This window comes from Falco peregrinus, chromosome 18, assembly GCF_023634155.1.
Source record: "Falco peregrinus isolate bFalPer1 chromosome 18, bFalPer1.pri, whole genome shotgun sequence".
Taxonomy (NCBI): Eukaryota; Metazoa; Chordata; class Aves; order Falconiformes; family Falconidae; genus Falco; species Falco peregrinus.
Window position 1 is genome coordinate 5,566,934 of NC_073738.1, and position 14,411 is coordinate 5,581,344.

Here is a 14,411-nt window from a genome sequence, read left to right on the forward strand (position 1 = left end):
GCTACCCAAAATTCTCCGTAGCCTCTTCCCCTGCCACCGCTGTGCCCTGTCTCGCTCCAGCCGTCACGTGCAGCTAGGTTACATCTGTCTCTCTTGTGTTTTGTTTTTCTTTTTAACAAGGTCAAGGTAGGAGGTTGAAGTTTAGTCTCCCGTCCGTGCGGCGACTCAAAATCCAGCGGAAATCTCTGCCCACCAGTGAGTTTGATGGAGTAGCCATTGACTATGGAAAGGTAACCGTAGCCTTTGTCTGATATAAGCCCACGCCTCAGGCCAGGTCCCAGCGCTCTCCCTCCGCTCTCCCCATCCCGCTGTCCCTCGGCTGCTGTGGCTCAGGCCATACCTGGCGGTAAGGGCTCCGGCGCTGGGTCAGCACTGAGCACTGGCCCCGGCAAGGGCTGCTGGTGAGCGGCGGTGCTTTGGTGGCGTGGGATAGCGCTAGACGGTGCTGCTCTGTGGGGCCAGCCCGGCGTTGCACGTGTCGTGGCTCGAGGGGGGAGCGGGAGATGTGCCAAGCCAGCGGGCACCGCTGCTGAAGCTGGGGAGGAAGGTCTGGCTCTGTAGTTCAAGTTGTCTGGGATGATGGAGATGCAGGGAGTCGTACCCGCCCTGAGGAGGGACGTGCTGGTGACTGTAGGAGACTGCAGCGGGTCTGCTCTGGGCAGGGACTGGCAGGCAAACCTCAACAGGGCACATTTCCCCATGTTTTCCTGGCAGTGCAGGCAGCTCTGGCTTCTCAGTCCTCCAGCAAAGACTGTACTTTCCATGACGGAGGGCGATGCTGTCATTGCTGACGTGATGAGATTGCAAAAATGTTGGTGGGACCTCTTTATAGAGATTGCTGTTCTTGATGGCTTCCTGACTGCCAAAAGTGCTCAAGGTACCTCCTGGCAAAGATGTGGTGTTTTCTCATGTGGCAGCTCGAGGCACAGGGCTGTGGGCAGGAGGCTTTTGCTCTGCTAATGCATCCCCAGGCGCCAGGTTTTCACTGTGCTGGGTGTATCCAGACAGCCTGGATAAAGCTGCTTCCCAAAATTACAGAGATGATGAGGTGGAAGGTGCTTGTCTTCTCAGAGGTTGCGCTTATGGCAGGCTGAAGGCGTGTAGTGCTATCAGACGCTCTGGGTATGTCGCTCCTATGCCAGTGCTGCTAAAGACTCTGGGTACCCCCAGGCTGACTCTGCACGGTGCACTGCAATGTTTCAGGCGTACACATATGCAAGATGTGCATTGAGGACAACCTGATGATCCACCACTTTGGTGGTGCTTGGTCAAGTGGGAGCAGCCCAGCAGATGCAGCAGCAGCCAGCAGATGGTCCCTCCAGGCACGCCCTCCTGAAACCTGCAGTAAGGTCCTAGGGGACGGTGAGAAGTGCCACAGTCCCTCCTGCGGGCACGGCTGGTACAGGTGTAGACCCAGAGGTTCCTGCTCCGGAAGGTGGCTGCTTTTTGTGCACCCCATTGCAGAAGTCATTAAAGGCTGGAAAGTCCTTAGTCTCCAGGGAAAAAGGTTTAGCAATAGCTAAGGGTTGCTGTAGGAGAAGGAGGGCCACCTATGGCTGAGTTGGCAAGCCCAGCAGCTCCTCCAGTGCTTCCTGGTGCAGAGCACATCGTCTCCCTTAGACGCCAACACAGGACCCCAGGCACCCATCCTCAGCGGTGGCCTGAGCTCTTGCAGCAGGTGAGGGAAGGGCAGATCCAGTGGTGGGACGTAGGGACTCCTTGGAAAAGCGCATGGCAAGGCAGATGCTCCAGGCAATCCTGTCCCTAGGGTCTCCTCTTCTCTTCTTGCTCTGGCCTGCTTCCCAGCTGCTCAGCATCGTCTTGCAAACCACCCCGCAGCCACCCAGCCTCCGGCAGGAGCTGGTAGCGAGTTGGAGCTGCCAAGTCCCCCAGGGCTCGGCTGCCCCACCGCAAAGCAGGTCCCGGTCCCAGTTGGAGGTGACCTCAGGAACCGCAGTGCTTCCCAGCCCTCTGCCCCTCCTCTTACCTCCCCCGGCTCCCCCTCCTTCCCCTCAGCACGCGAGGGCTCCTTCTAATAAAACGCTTTCTCCCGGCTGTCTTAAAGCCTGGTGGTGACTCCCTGATTTTGAGGGACTTGAAGACATCGCCCAAGGAGAACTGTGTGCAGTCAGAGACCGAATCCCTCCTGGAAAAGGAGCGGAGGCCGAGCCTGGAGGCCGATCCCACCATACAACACCCGAAACAAGAGCCTCCTGTGCTGGGCCCACGAGGGTCGTACTCTGCGTGGGGTTTCTTTCGGTCTCGCCCTGGGGGCAGCTTCCACAGCCTCCGCAGGGTCTCCTCCTTGGACAACTTTGAGGCTGCGAGGTCTGAGTTCCAGAGAAAATTCAGGGAAAGGAGGGCAAACTCAGGTAGGGGAACAAGCCCGGAGCTGGCGGTCCTACTGCGGGAGCCATGGTTCCGGGCGATGGCCCCGGCACGTCACGGGGGGAGGTCTCTTACCCTGCACTGCTTTTCCCTCTGCAAAGTGGAGATAAGCTGGGGTCTCCTCCCCAAAACCCGCTGGTCTCCATGTGATTCCCTGCGTAGGCAGGTCCTGCTCCTTGGGTAGAGCCGTCCGTGGTGTTGTGCATGAGATGTGGGACCACGTCAGGTTGCGTTCAGCTGCCCCACATGAGGGGCACCCCGATACCACCCCACCTCCCTGGGAGGGAGGGAAGGGGTCTGCAGGCATGTGCAATGTCAGCTGTGTCCATGTGTTGGAGGTGGATGAGACACTGGCCAGGCCACTTGGTAGGGTGGGAGGAAACGTACCTCCACCGTGGTGTTCACATCCAGACCTCCTGTTCTCGTGAGAGGGATGATGACATGTAACATGGAGGCCAGGCATGAGAAGCCTCCATAACTGGGGATGGAGAAAGATCAGTCCGCGGTGTCCGGCTTGAGAAAATGGGGTGGGGCATCATGATCCTTAAATAGTGACAGGTCACGGACCCTCAGGAGGGGGCACAACGTAGCGGGAGGGAAGGGGAATGAGCAGGGAGGAGGAGGGTGGGAGCAGGATGGCTGGTGCCAACTGGGCCACCTTCACAATGTCTTCAGACACCTCCCGTCTGTGACACCTCTTGGGTCAATGTCAGGGTCTATCAAGGGATAGACAGGGTAGAAAACTGAAAATACAACCCTGCCCTGCCTGTGGGAGATCGGGAAGTTGGGACACACTGGTTACGGTGCTCAGGGATGTTCCTGAAGCCCTGGGTGTGGGTACATGCTCCCTTCCGTGACTGCACACTGCTACAAACCTGTGACCTGACCACCTCTGGGGCTTCCTCCCTGGTCCTGTACTGGGGTGACCCGAAGAGGCAGGTCCCCAGGGAAAACTGCCAGGATCCAGCCCCACTACAGCTTTTCACAAGAAAGCTCCGACCTCCCTACCTGGAGCCTGGGGGTGGAAGATACATCTGAGTGGGGACATCAGCCAGCTCCTGGCTGTTTGGTGGCCAAAAACCAAGGCAGCAGCAGCTTAGGAGCTGTGTTGGTCAGGGTGAAGCATGCAGTGGTGGAGGAGACCCACCTGCTCCTTCATCGGTTTTCGTGCCAGTTTTGGCATCCCTCCCTGGTGGGTCTCACTGGGGCTGGTTCCCAACCCGCCACAGTCTTCAGGGGTAGCAAAGGATATTGCTGGGTTTTGGCAGCTGGCCTGAGCCCCTTGAAGGAGGTTTAATGGTGAAAAGGCGGGTGATGTGTTTGAAAAGCAGCCCCTTCTTGGGCTTCTTGGGCTGGGCATCCCATGGCTGAGCCACCCCAAAGAAGCCAAGCCTTTATGGCCAGGCAGACATGGGAACCTTCAGGCAGCACCTGTTGGTGGTCCCCAGCTCCTGGGTGTCCTACGCTGAGGTCAGGGCTCTGCGCATTGGCTCCTTCTCACACTGCCCTTCTCAGTGCTTCTCTCCGTCCTCTTTCAGAGGCTTCCCATGTCAAACCCAACCCCCCGAACTCCACCTCGGACTCAGACCTCATGAAGTACCGGACCATCAGCCAGATCCCTCAGTTCACGCTCAACTTTGTGGAGTTCAACTTGGAGAAGCACCGCTCAGGCTCCACCACGGAGATTGAGATAATTGCTCCCCACAAGGTGATGGAGCGCACCCAGAATGTCACCGAGAAGGTCACACAGGTACGTGGGCAGTGAGATGCCACCAAGGCAGTGGTGGTGATGGGGTGCTGCCACCGTGGTACGGTCACAACCATTCCTGTGGCTTTTGGAGGAGAGGACCGGAGAGGGCAGTGATACCTGGAGTTTCCATCCTAGGAGATGCCAGTATCCCTGTGTTCGATTGCTATTTCTTCCCTTGAATGGTTGAAATGCTCTTTTTTCCCCCTAAATCAGTATTTCTGGTAATTTGTGGCCAGGGAAACACTGGCATGAACTGCTCATGGTGTGATGCTGGCCTTGAAGGGGACATACGCATGCGCATGTGGCTTCATTTGTGGGGGAGGCTCTGGTCACCATTTCCTGCCCCCCAGTACCGGGGATGGCATCCCTAGGACACCACTGGCCCCAAGGTGCCCAGCTGGGGACCCTGTGCCCAGAGCACGGGTGGCCATGCCAAGGGCCACAGGATCCCATGGGAGACAGCAGGTGGCACTGCACTGTCACCAACACATGTGGCACTGCCCTTTCACTGCAGGGGACACTTGCAGCAGTGCACTGTCACCGAGAGGGACATGGGTGGCACTGCACTGTCCCATCAGGGACACGGACATCGGTGTGTGTGAAAGGTGCTGCTGTATCCTGCAGTCCCGAGTAGGGAAGCTCTTAGCAGTGGGGAAACTGAGGCATGGGCGAGCCATGATGTACAAAATACACCCAAGGGCACCTCCCACCATTGCCAGCAGCAGCCGAGGGCCAGTTTAACGAAGATGCAGCCATCTGAGCCCAGAAAGGCCACTGGGCTTGACAGTTTGCTCCACCAGAGCGGGGTCCTCTGTGGGATCCTCCTCCTGTCCCGGTGCCAGCAAACCTTTACCCTCACAGCCTCCATGCACGGCAGACAGGCTCCCCGCTCCCCATGGCACGGGATGGCTTTTAGGTTTGTTGTCCCTCTGGCTTGTCCCCTTCATCCCAAAGTCCGCTTAGTCCCTCCGATTGGGGGGTGACCACAGAGACCTGGGATCAGCCCCTGAACATGCCAGCGGGATGGCGAGCAGCCTCCATGCCCCCGGCCCCATCACAAGGGGCACCCACATACCGGGGACCGCTGGGGTGACACTGGCAGGGTGGTGCCAGCCGCTTGATGCAGGGTCATGAACTGGTTGTGGGGTGACAGGATCAGAGCTGATGGGTGGTGGCTGCAGGGCCTCACGGTGCAGCCAGGCGGCACCCTTGAAGGTCAATCCTCCCTTCACCTTAAATCTTGGGACGGGACGGGACGGGACGGGACGGGATGGGACGGGACGGGATGGGACGGGATGGGATGGGATGGGATGGGACGGGACGGGACGGGACAGGACGGGATGGGACGGGACGGGACGGGATGGGATGGGATGGGATGGGACGGGACGGGACGGGACGGGACGGGATGGGATGGGATGGGATGGGATGGGATGGACCTCTCCTCCCCATCGCCTCAGGAGACCCAAACACTCTGCCTGCCCTCACCCCGGCATCCCTCGCCCCCCTGCCAAGCCACGGCTCCCCGCTCCCGGCTGCTAAATAATTCAGGGGTGAGGCAGAGACAGCGACGAGACGCTGCCAACTGCATCTAAAAATACCGGCTGGCGGGAGGAGAGCAGACACCGGCTGGCCAGGGTGGGCCAGCCCCACAGTGGCAGGGAGGGCAGGGCACAAGTGCAATGAATGCACCGGGCTCAGCCTGCCAGGGCCACGGCTCCTAGGCACAGCTAGAGGCACATGGGGACACTGTGGGGTTGGTGCCACTAGGCTGGGGCCCTGCCTTGCGGGTGGCATCTCTCCCAGTCCCCCCAGACCGCCCCATGGGTGGTGGAGCTGGACGGTGCTGGGGATGGGGGGGAGCGACTTGTGGCGGTATCCGTACTGGGACACTTGGTTAGTGCCTGCCCGCAGTCAGCACCATGGGCCTGATCCTGCCCAACCCCTTGTGCTTGAGGGTCTCCTGGTGACTGTGGCATGTCCCCCCTCACCAGCTCAGTATCCCCGTCCCCAGCACAGGGCAAGGGAGGAGGAAGGTGCATGGCTGCTGGGCCCTGCGGGGTTAGCCAAGGCCATGGGAGCCTCCCCCCTCCGTCACCCACAGCCCGCATGCACCCTGCTCCCTCCTCCCTCCTCCTCCGCCCCCCCTCTGTGTCTGCCTCTCCCTCACTTGCCACCCAGCACCCCACTGCCAGCACGCAGCACCCCGCACCATGAGCCTGCGGCTGCAGCTGAAGCCGGTAAGTGCAGGGGGAAGGGGGAGAGGGAAGGGGCACCCAGTGGGATGGCCACGGGTGGCACCCGGCACTGCTACCCACAGAGACTCCCAGGGCCACCCAGGCCACCCAAGGGTGCCACCTGCAGCCCTCCCCGTCCCCGAGGGGCAGTAAGGGACAAGGCTGCAGCTGCTCTCTGGCTCTGCATTGGTTTGGATGCTCTTTTTGGGGTTGTTTCTTCTCCCTTTTCTGCTTCAAATTTTTGGGGTTGTGACTTTTCATTAATTTCTGCTTGGAAAACAACGAGTCTTGACCTGCTCTTGCTTCTGCCACAAAAGCCAGGTGCCAGGAGCAGGGACAAGGGGCAAGGCAGGCGTCCCAGTGTGGGGAGCAGCGTCTGGGGGTCTGAGTTCAAGGCTGGCCCCACGGAGCTGCCTCTGGCCACACAGGACGAGGGAATTCAGCTGCTGAAGGAGGGAGCGTTGCTGCTTTTCCCAGACACAAGGTGTTAGGACCCTTCTCGGGTCTGCTGGGCACAGCTTAGCTCTGGGACCAAGCATTTTCCCAGCATTGCCTTGTCCCCTTCCCTGCCACCCCTGCTGGTCCCCAAGCCTGGCCAGTGCCTCATTCCCCTCCACAACGATTGCGTTTGGGTCACTTTTTCCAAACCCTCCCCTCTCCATCTGCCAGCGACGTCGGCGGCTCCCGCTGCCCCATTGGCGCTCTCGTCCCTGGGGGGGCCCCAGCATCGATCGGGTTTGATTAATTCACGCTGGGCTCCCAAATGCCCTTCGCAGCTGCATGTCTCCCACCCTCCCAGCCAACTGCATGCATGCCTGCGTGGGTGATGCCGCAGCCCCTGTGCTGTGCCCACCGTGCCGGTCACTGCCTGGGCGTGCGGGGTTGGGGGTCCCCATGGTGGACACCCGGACTTCAAGGGTCAGCTGCCGCCTGGGGCGCCGGGCAAGCTGCAGGCAGGTAGGAGCAGGGGGGTCCCCCAGGGCACAGGACCCACCGGTGTCCTGGGGCTGTGGGATGTGGGAGCAGCTGCTTATGGTGGGTTGGGGCTGAGGGGCTGGATCCGCTCTGGGTCACAGCACCGGGAGCCCTTGGGAAGCCCTTGAACCCTCGGACAAGGTGGGTGTCAGTGCAGGAAGGATCAAACCCTTCTTCCAGGTCTGTTGCCAGAATCGCAGTGGTGCCCGTCACCGTGGCCTCAGGGCACGGGGAGCCTCCTCTCCCATCTCCTTTGCAGCCTGGCAAAAAGCACCCTTTTAGCTAGGGGCTCGGTGCTGGGAGAGAGCACTGATGTCCCCTTCGCCCTCCTGCGCAGGTGGCACTGGTGGCCGGCACTGCGGGGACACGTGAGGGATGACAGAGCAGCGAAGGCCAGCAGGGAGGATCCAGCTGCCCCCAGCCCCAAACAGCCCCCAGCCCCAAACAGCCCGTCATGCTGCTGTTTCTTGGCACCCAAAGCAGGACATGCCCAGCCCCCCAAGTCCCAGCGCCTTGCCTTGTGTCCCCAGGGTGGCTTCAGAGCTGGCGTTGGTCCAGGAGGGGGGAGCTGGGACAGGCCTGGGAGGTGTGGGGGCTCAGTGGTGCCATAGGAGTGTGTCCCCATGAAGGCAGACAGATCTGGGGACACAAGACAGTATGGGAGGGTGCCTGCACGTATGAGATAGCTTTTGCATGTTGGTGGCCACAGGTCACCCCCTCCCTGGGGATGCTCAGATGGGAAACGGGCATTGCCTGAGGCCAGGGTTTGCAGCAGGTGGCCCAAGCTGTCCCCTCAGCCTGGAGAATGACTGTGCCAGAGGGACATCAAGGGGAAGGTCCCTGCTGGGGCCAAGAAAGACACCGTGCAAGGCTTGCATGCCATCGCCGTGGGGGCCGGGCCATGGCACAGCTGTGGGACTGCACCCCCAAGCCGCCCATCCCCACAGCCCAGTGCCAGGGACGCCCAGCAGCTCCCGTCCCACACTGGTGGCACAGGGCTGTGGGCAGGCATGGCAGGAGGCACTTACCTCTCTGCTGGCACGGTAGAGTCTGAAGGGCATAAAGCAGGTAAACAGCTCCCCACGGGTGCTCCGGGCCTCGGAGAGACAAGGAGCTGGGCAGACCTTGGTGTCAGCCACAGATGGCAATTCACCTTGTGGCCTCTGGACAAACACATACAAAGGCAATGAAGGTGCAAAGGGTGTAGGAACCCCCCTGCATGCTCCTTGCTGCCCTACCAGCACATGGGAGTGCCTTGCCTGGCTCCTGGCCTCATCCAACCCTTCTCCCGGTCTTCCAACCTTCTCACACCCATCTCCTGGCAGGTGCTGTCCCTGGGTGCTGACGTCCTTCCCGAGTACAAGCTGCAGGCTCCACGCATCCACCGATGGACCATTCTGCACTACAGTCCCTTCAAGGCCGTGTGGGACTGGCTCATCCTTCTGCTGGTCATCTACACAGCCGTCTTCACCCCCTACTCAGCCGCCTTCCTGCTCAATGAGGAGCAGGTGGAGGAGAAGCACTGGGACTGCAGCTACTCCTGTGACCCACTCAACATCATTGACCTCATCGTTGACATCATGTTCATCGTGGACATTGTCATCAACTTCCGTACCACCTACGTCAATGTCAATGACGAGGTGGTGAGCCACCCTGGCAAGATTGCCATCCACTACTTCAAGGGATGGTTCCTCATCGACATGGTTGCCGCCATCCCCTTTGACCTGCTCATCTTCCGCTCTGGCTCTGATGAGGTAGAGGGGGGGCCTGGAGGTCCATCAGGACCGGAGGGGACTCATGGATGGATAGGAGGAGATTTCTGGGAGAGAAAGAGAAAGATATGGATGGCTTGATGTGAACAGTGGGTGGCTGGGTCTGCAAGGAGAGGTCTGGTTACTCAGAAGGATGGACAAGGATGTCATTACAGGTTTTTATTAAGCAGGTGGGACCTGGGATTTTATTTAGTAGGGTTGCCCAGCCACACAGACCCTACTGTAAGTGCTAAGATAGTGTCCAGCTGGACCAGCTCCCCTTGCTGGGGCTGACCCAGCAGAACAGGTCAGGAGCTCGGTTTAGGAACTGGGCCCACACTCCAGCGAAGCCGAACTTGGGGTCGCGTTGCCAGCCAGGCTCGAAATGTGGGCAGTGGGATGGCTCTGTGGTTACTGCACTACCTGGAGCCCCCACCTCAGCTGAGAGCCTGGTGGGGAGGTGAAAGGCAGCCGGTTTGGGAGCAGCGGTTGGCAAGGTGAGGACCCATCAGGAAACACGGGTCTGACCTTGGCTCACCTGCAGTCGCAGGGCTTGTTTCCTTTATGGTCAGCAGGGGGAAACTGCCCTTTGTGTGGCATGATTCATCTGACCTATTTCAGATGTCACCTCCAGGACAAGGTGATTCATGCTCTAGAAATGTATTTTTACCCTTCAAAGGGAGCATGGCTAGGCTGGAGATATGCCTTTGGCCAGATTTATCCCCAGCTTGTCCCTGAGGTTTCTCCCCTCTCCCCTGCAGACCACCACACTCATTGGCCTCCTGAAGACCGCCCGGCTGCTGCGCCTGGTCCGGGTGGCCCGCAAGCTGGACCGCTACTCCGAGTATGGAGCAGCCGTGCTCTTCCTGCTCATGTGCACCTTCGCCCTCATCGCCCACTGGCTGGCCTGCATCTGGTACGCCATCGGCAACGTGGAGCGGCCCTACATGGAGCACAAGATCGGCTGGCTGGACAACCTGGGCGACCAGATTGGCAAGCGCTACAACGACAGCGACCTCTCCTCTGGCCCGTCCATCAAGGATAAATACGTCACTGCCCTCTACTTCACCTTCAGCAGCCTCACCAGCGTGGGGTTTGGCAACGTCTCACCCAACACCAACTCCGAGAAGATCTTCTCCATCTGTGTGATGCTCATTGGCTGTGAGTGCCTGCGTGTGTCCCGCTGTTCCCATCCCTGTTCTGGAGGTTGGAGGGGCTGCTCTGGGGAGAAATGGGGAGAGCACGTGGGATTTTAAGAGAGCATCTCCCTCCACCTATGCCTCTTCTGCACAGACAAATGGATGGAGTGACAGATAGAAATCCGGGTTTCAGAAATCCACTGGTTTCAGGTCCGTGGTAGATAGAGGTTTTGGAAATCTGCTGGTTCCAGGTCCGATGTAGTTGGACACGTGTCCCCTCATGTCCTGCTGAGTCCTGCCCTCTCGTTGCAGCTCTGATGTACGCCAGCATTTTTGGCAACGTCTCTGCTATCATCCAGCGGCTGTACTCGGGCACGGCCCGCTACCACACGCAGATGCTGCGAGTCAAGGAGTTCATCCGCTTCCACCAGATCCCCAACCCCCTGCGTCAGCGCCTGGAGGAGTATTTCCAGCACGCCTGGTCCTACACCAACGGCATCGACATGAATGCGGTGAGTATGGGGCAGGGAGCCCCCATGTCCTCATGGCACCTTGTCCTGAGCGCCCCGGAGCCTAGCTCTGGCTCCAGCCAAACACTTCCGTCCTTTCGACCAGGGTGGAGAGGAGACAGGAGAAGACCTGGGAGGCTGGAGACAGCTGGACTCTGCCCATCTGCCTCCTGCATCTCCCTTTCTCCTTCTCCCCCTCTGTCTGCCCACCCCTCCACATCTACCAAGAGGTTTTCTGGGGCCACGAGGGCATTGCCTGGCCCAGAGCAGGTTTGGTGCCAGTGTGCTGATAAGTGGCTCAGGGTCCCCATTGGCGCCCAGCACTTTCAGGCCGGTGTCTGTTGGTGTGACGGAGCTGTGGAGCCGGTATCGATCCAGCTCCTCTCCACACTGCCCGTTGCTAAGCAAAGTGCATCCTGCTCTCAGTGGCAGGGAAAGGAGGGCATTTAAATAAACCTCGATCCATTTTAATTAGAGCCCAGAGAGGCGGCTGTTTGTTAGCAAAGGGGGGATCAATGGCGGAGCCGTGCTGGAGAGGCACCGCGTCTCCGAGCCTGGCGGGGAGGCTTGTGCCGATGGCGCCGGGGCACGGTGGAGTGAGGAGGGGGCTCAGCCGAGGAGTCCTGGGTGGGGGCCCAGGTGGCGGGACTCAGCTCATGGCCACAGGCTTCGGTGCACAAGCTGGCTCAGCCCGCTGCAAGGCAGAGAGGAATGGGAAAGGACAAGGCAAGGAGAGAGAAGGGACCTGGTACTTCCTGGCTCTGGGCCCTGGGTGGGTCATTAGCCCAGTCGTTCCCGGTTCATGCTCCCTTTTTGTCCTAAGACTTGATCCTCCTCTGCCCCTGAACACCATCAGGACACAGAGTTGCATGAATTCAGCCTGTCCATCTTTGGTTGCTGCTGCCACATTAAACAGCTGGGCGGCATTTGGGGGTTTGCTGCAGGGAGCGCTTCGGGTTAAACCTCTCGCATGGAGGAGACACCCTGGGCTGGACATCGGTGGCAATAAATAGAAGCAAAGCCATGGCGCCCTACCCAAGCACAGGTTCTCCTGCAAACCCAGGTCACAAATTCCCTGCGATGAGCTGGGCTTGCGGCTTGGACGTGCCGCCGCTCACACCAATTCCTGCTGGATGCTGCTGAGACGCAATGTGATCTAATCAATCATCCCACAGCCCGATCAATGCATCCGCCCCTGATTTCCCAGTAGGGAAACTAAGGCACTGCCGCTAGCCTGCGAGATCGTGACGGAGCCAGCAACGAGCCGTGCTCACCGGCCCCAGGCTCATTGTCCCAGATTTGGCCACCAGTGGGATGTGAGCAGAGAGGAGAGTAAGGGGGACCTGGGGCTGTATGCTGCTCTCCAAAAAAAACCCAAACCTGGGTGCGTTTGTCCTAGCACTGTGAGTCATTGGTGGCAGCAGCTTTCTCCATATTGAGAGTTTTACCTTGATTTCACCTTCAGATTTAGCTTTTGTTCAATGCGAGGTGTTTGCCCCGGGTATAATTAGCTGTTGCTGCACACAACTGGCCCGTGCTGCTTCTTGGTATTCAGGCAAGTGCTGTTTAATTAGGACAGCACCTCGTTACCAGTTTGTGCTCTCATTCAGCCAAGATTAGTGGGCGTAAAGATGAAAAGGGGGATACGCCACCAGTGGGTATAAATAGATTGATCTGGTTATTATTATTTATTGCTTGGGACTGCTCTCATCCCCGGCCACGTGCGGTACAAGCCAGGGACGGGCAGGCAGGCGCCTGCCAAGGGAAGATCAGATGTTCCCAGCTTTGCCTTTCTGGGCTCGGGGGCTTCCCATTGAGCCCCACCATGTGATGCTGCGTGTCACAGCCTCCCAGGGCTGCCACGGCAGGCCTTCCCGGGGGTGGTGGCGTGATGGCATCTCTCCCTCACTCCTCACAGGTGCTGAAGGGCTTCCCTGACTGCCTGCAGGCAGACATCTGCCTCCACCTCAACCGCACGCTGCTCCAGAACTGCAAGGCTTTCCGCGGAGCCAGCAAAGGCTGCCTGCGCGCCCTGGCCATGAAGTTCAAGACAACTCATGCACCGCCTGGAGACACCCTGGTGCACTACGGAGATGTCCTCACCACACTCTACTTCATCTCCCGGGGCTCCATCGAGATCCTCCGGGAAGACATTGTGGTGGCCATCTTAGGTGGAAAAGTCCTTTCTTCTGGGAGGGCAAGGGGTGATGTGCGATGGGTGAAGGCTGATGTGCGATGGGCAGCGGGCAAAAGGTGGCAGATGAGGGGCAAAGGACTTCTCCATGTTCTGGAGAAGGGAAGGCTGTTCCTCAACATCTGGTTGGGTCACCACACCAGTGCACAGGGAATGGAGATGTCAGAGAGAGGCCACAAAGGAGTGAGGAGAGCGGGGCATGGCTCAGCAGTCTCCAGCCATCACTGATGACCCACTGCCCTGGCTTGGTCTCCCCATCAGTGATGGCTTTCACAGTGTAACCCTCAGTGTCCACAATCAGGGTCAGGATTGCTGGGCATCCCCTTGCTCATAAGCCCCACAGTGAGGTCTGCTGGTCCAGTACCTCTGGAGCTGGAGTGGGTGCCCACCTCCCCCTAACGAGCTGTCTCTTGGCACAGGGAAAAACGACATCTTTGGGGAGCCCATCAGCCTCTACGCCCGCCCAGGGAAGTCCAACGCTGACGTGAGGGCCCTGACCTACTGTGACTTGCACAAGATCCAGCGGGAGGACCTGCTGGAAGTCTTGGACATGTACCCAGCCTTCTCTGACAACTTCTGGAGCAACTTAGAGATCACCTTCAACCTGCGAGATGTGAGTGCCAGGGTTGTCCCAGGGAGGGATGTGGCCAATGCCTTAAATTTGGCAATCGGGAGGGCAAGGAAGCCGACAGGTGCTCCTCACTCAGTTTGGTGGTGGATTGGCCAGCAGCCACCTTTCCCAAGGCCCTCTCCATGGGGCTGTGACTTCCCCCTCAGCACAGCATGCACATGCTGCACATTCCTGAGCTCTTCAGAAAAGTTGGCCCCAAAAGCCATGTCAGTAGTACTCTGCTCTGCAGCGCTTGTAAATCATCTCCAGGACCCCTCCAGCCTGGGCAAGTGGGTCACATGCTTGTTTTGAGGCTGCTGAAGTAGGAAATATTCTCATGCTTCATCGAAATTTCCTTTTTAAATAATCACGCTTGCAATCCGTGGAAGGCTTGGAGCATTTTTGTCATTGCTATTTGACTCAAACATTATGACTGGACTTTGTCTTTTCTGACATTTTTTTCAGAGGCACTTGCCTGGTAAGATACAAAAGAAAGTCAAATTCTGTCTATGTCCTGTCCCACCCCAGGACATCTTGCCCCACCTCAGGGTGCTCCTTCCCTCCCTATGGCCCTGACACCCTCAACTCAGCCTCAGAGCAATGAGGCTAACCTCTAGGATCCCTTGAGCTCTGCAACCAGTCCAGGAGTCACTGGGTGGGACAGAGCAGTGATGGAGAGCCAGAGGCAGCTGGAGACGAGCCCTAGGAGAATGCTGCATGGGCTGTAGCCCCCATGGTACCCATGGATGAGACATGGCACCTATGGATGGGACATGGCATCTGTGGATGGGCCCTGGTACCCACGGATGGGACATGGCACCCACGGATGGGCTGTGCTACCCACGGATGGGACATGGCACC

General features: G+C 58.9%; 1 protein-coding gene across 4 annotated transcripts in view; it reads left to right on the top strand.

Annotated features, from left to right (window-relative positions):
• Positions 1 to 14,411, top strand: part of KCNH6 (potassium voltage-gated channel subfamily H member 6) — a 34,672-nt gene that overhangs the window by 14,590 nt on the left and 5,671 nt on the right. For 2 of the 4 annotated variants that reach the window (XM_055789995.1, XM_055789992.1), the window contains exons 4-11: positions 121 to 230; positions 2,066 to 2,372; positions 3,927 to 4,138; positions 8,673 to 9,101; positions 9,860 to 10,259; positions 10,550 to 10,749; positions 12,665 to 12,917; positions 13,360 to 13,553. In XM_055789995.1, the coding sequence (XP_055645970.1) occupies positions 121 to 230; positions 2,066 to 2,372; positions 3,927 to 4,138; positions 8,673 to 9,101; positions 9,860 to 10,259; positions 10,550 to 10,749; positions 12,665 to 12,917; positions 13,360 to 13,553 (2,105 nt within the window). Of the gene's footprint in view, positions 1 to 120; positions 231 to 2,065; positions 2,373 to 3,926; positions 4,139 to 5,614; positions 7,330 to 8,672; positions 9,102 to 9,859; positions 10,260 to 10,549; positions 10,750 to 12,664; positions 12,918 to 13,359; positions 13,554 to 14,411 lie in introns of those variants that run through there. The other 2 variants (XM_055789994.1, XM_027788699.2) reach the window with 2 other exon arrangements.